Here is a 2500-nt window from a genome sequence, read left to right on the forward strand (position 1 = left end):
GATGTGAGGGACGGGCCGACGTGAGGAGGTGCGTTAAGTACAAGTGCATGACTGTGTGTGTGTGTGTGTGTGTGCCAGCCTCCTCCGCGCACACAGAGAGCAGAGGTTAATAAATATATAAGGTTACCACAGCTGACCCATTTCCCACTTCCTCTCCACTCCCCCCACCAAAACACTCAAATAAACCATGTGTCACATGCCCAGCATCCCAAAGCTGCGAGAAAATGCTTACACCAAATATCGGATTTGATGATTCTTATATTTCATCAGCGCTCTGGGTTTCGGTTTCATTTACTGCGGTCATCAAAGAGCTAAAGCGGGCTGGGCAGGGCTTGCATAAAGTTTCAAGAGAGAGAAACAAGTCAAGCTTCTTTTTCATTATAGCAGTGATTCTCAAAGTGGGGTTCGGGGACCTCCAAGGGTTCGTGGCACTCTGTCAGGGGGAAGTATTAGCTATAAATTATAAAATTGTGCTGTATCATTAAAAAAAATTGGGATGCAACGATGCCGATACCCGGATCCAGATCTCTGATATGATTGTGACACATCACGTCAATCTGTCATGAATCACTTCACTCAGGGCACAACAAACCGTTCCTGCTGATGCTTAGGTTGGCTTATTAGCCAGCTAACTACAAGCTGGTGAGCATGGAGAAATATTTGAGTCAGTCCATATGGTCAAGTGACGCTAAGCCCAAATTAGCTAATGCCGGGTACACACTAGAAGCAGATTTTTGGCCCGATCCCACCTCCCGACAATCGTCAGCAAAACCTAGATTTTTTGATGGTTCTAAAGATTATCTTTCCAGATGTTCCTGTGGTGTGAGGTATGTTAAGAGTACATCCCCAATCGGCTCAGAATTCTATCCTGGCCGCATCGATTTCCAATTGTAAATATTAAACATGTTTAATATTTACGATCGGATCTCCTGTTGTGTGTGGGGAATCCCGACGACAGATGATGACACAGTCACGTGGGAAAGAACGATAGCTAATTGAGAACCAAGCAGACTGAAGAAGGAGGGACAACCACCGCCGTTACGGCGTCCGCGGTTAATTCATGAGCTAATGCAAAACTCGAAGTATAAAGTAGTAAGATGGACCTCAGAAATGGAGTACCAAGTTGTTAATTTGTGGCAACCACACAAGTGTTTATTTAACGTGTCTCTCCATGACTTCATCCATCCATCCTTTGTGAATATTCAGTACAAAGTAGAGCAAAAAATAACATCACTACTTACACTCACTGTTTACACACTTTACAAGTCACGTTTGATCACAAGAGATTTTGTGTGATTTCCGTTTTTTTTCTTATGGTTCATGAATGGAATCTGTTAGTGTGTGGTGTTTTGGCTGTTTTGGCCAAATCGTTGCTCTCCACACACTATAGGAACATGACGTGATGTGTGACGTCTCTCACATTTTCAACATCTCTTAAGATTTGAAAAATCTTTTAGTGACCGAGGGCCAGCTTTTAATTGAGAAAATATGACGACAGTTACATCGAGTGCTGGCGAACGAAGCCATGAAGCCGGCCAAGCTATAGCGACATCTGATTACAAGGCACCTGGAACATCAGGGCACAACAAAGTGGTATTAACATGATTAAAACTGAAATGTGTTTCTGTTTATCACTATCAAACCGGTCTGAAGTATTTAGGTTGAAAGGTTTTATAATACAAATAGTTCCAATGACATAAGAGTAGAAATGGTAGTAAGCGTTATGCTTAATTGGTCTTATGATTATGACGTGGTCCTTGGAAAGTTTTCTCCCATTCAAGGGGTCCCTGGCCCCAAAAAGATTTGAGAACCTCTGCATTATAGGATGGAAAAGGAGCGGAGAGGTCGGAGAGGTAGGAGAGGTAGAAGAACTCGGCTGGCAAATCCCCTAACAAGCACAGACACAAGTGCTGACCCCTCATCTGTGTCATCTTTGTTTGTGTGTGTCCGAGAAGAAGCTTTGTGAACAACACACTGCAGCATGTACTGCATATATGAGCTCCTGGACAAACACACACACCTAGTCTGCAGGCTCCACAGAGGTGAGCCCATAAGGGAAGATGGGGAGTGCACAGTCATCAGTAATTGTCATAGCTCAACAAGCGATGGGTCATGCCCTGCTTCTGTAAGCAGTATTGTGCACCAGAGAGGGAGAATCCCCATATAGCAATGCTTACTGTATGAAAAAACACTCATGTGGGGAAGATACACAATTGATCACTCAATGAATGCATTTTTCTTACAAAAATTTACAATTTGGTGGTTGCAGCTTATTCAATGTGCTTTTATCTATTTAATATAGATACACATGGATACGTCTTTTGTTAAGATTGTAAAGCCCCCTGAGGCAAATTTGTGATTTGTGACTTTGGGCTGTACAAATAAAATTGACTTGACTTGAATATCGCTGTTAATTGATACCATGGGATAGCCTACCTTTCTTATGTGTTGGTCAAACAAACAATAGTAATATAATATAATAATAGGGCTGTCAAAGTTA

At 42.4% G+C, this 2500-nt stretch overlaps 1 protein-coding gene across 1 annotated transcript in view; it reads left to right on the forward strand.

Annotated features, from left to right (window-relative positions):
* Nucleotides 1-1892, forward strand: part of LOC119484908 (tubulin-specific chaperone E-like) — a 7737-nt gene extending 5845 nt beyond the window's left edge. Inside the window, exon 8 of the mRNA XM_037764089.1 lies at nt 1782-1892. Within this exon, the coding sequence (XP_037620017.1) occupies nt 1782-1892 (111 nt within the window). The remainder of the gene's footprint in view (nt 1-1781) is intronic.
* The last annotated feature ends 608 nt before the right edge of the window (nt 1893-2500 follow it).

This window comes from Sebastes umbrosus, chromosome 3, assembly GCF_015220745.1.
Source record: "Sebastes umbrosus isolate fSebUmb1 chromosome 3, fSebUmb1.pri, whole genome shotgun sequence".
In the NCBI taxonomy this organism is placed as follows: domain Eukaryota; kingdom Metazoa; phylum Chordata; class Actinopteri; order Perciformes; family Sebastidae; genus Sebastes; species Sebastes umbrosus.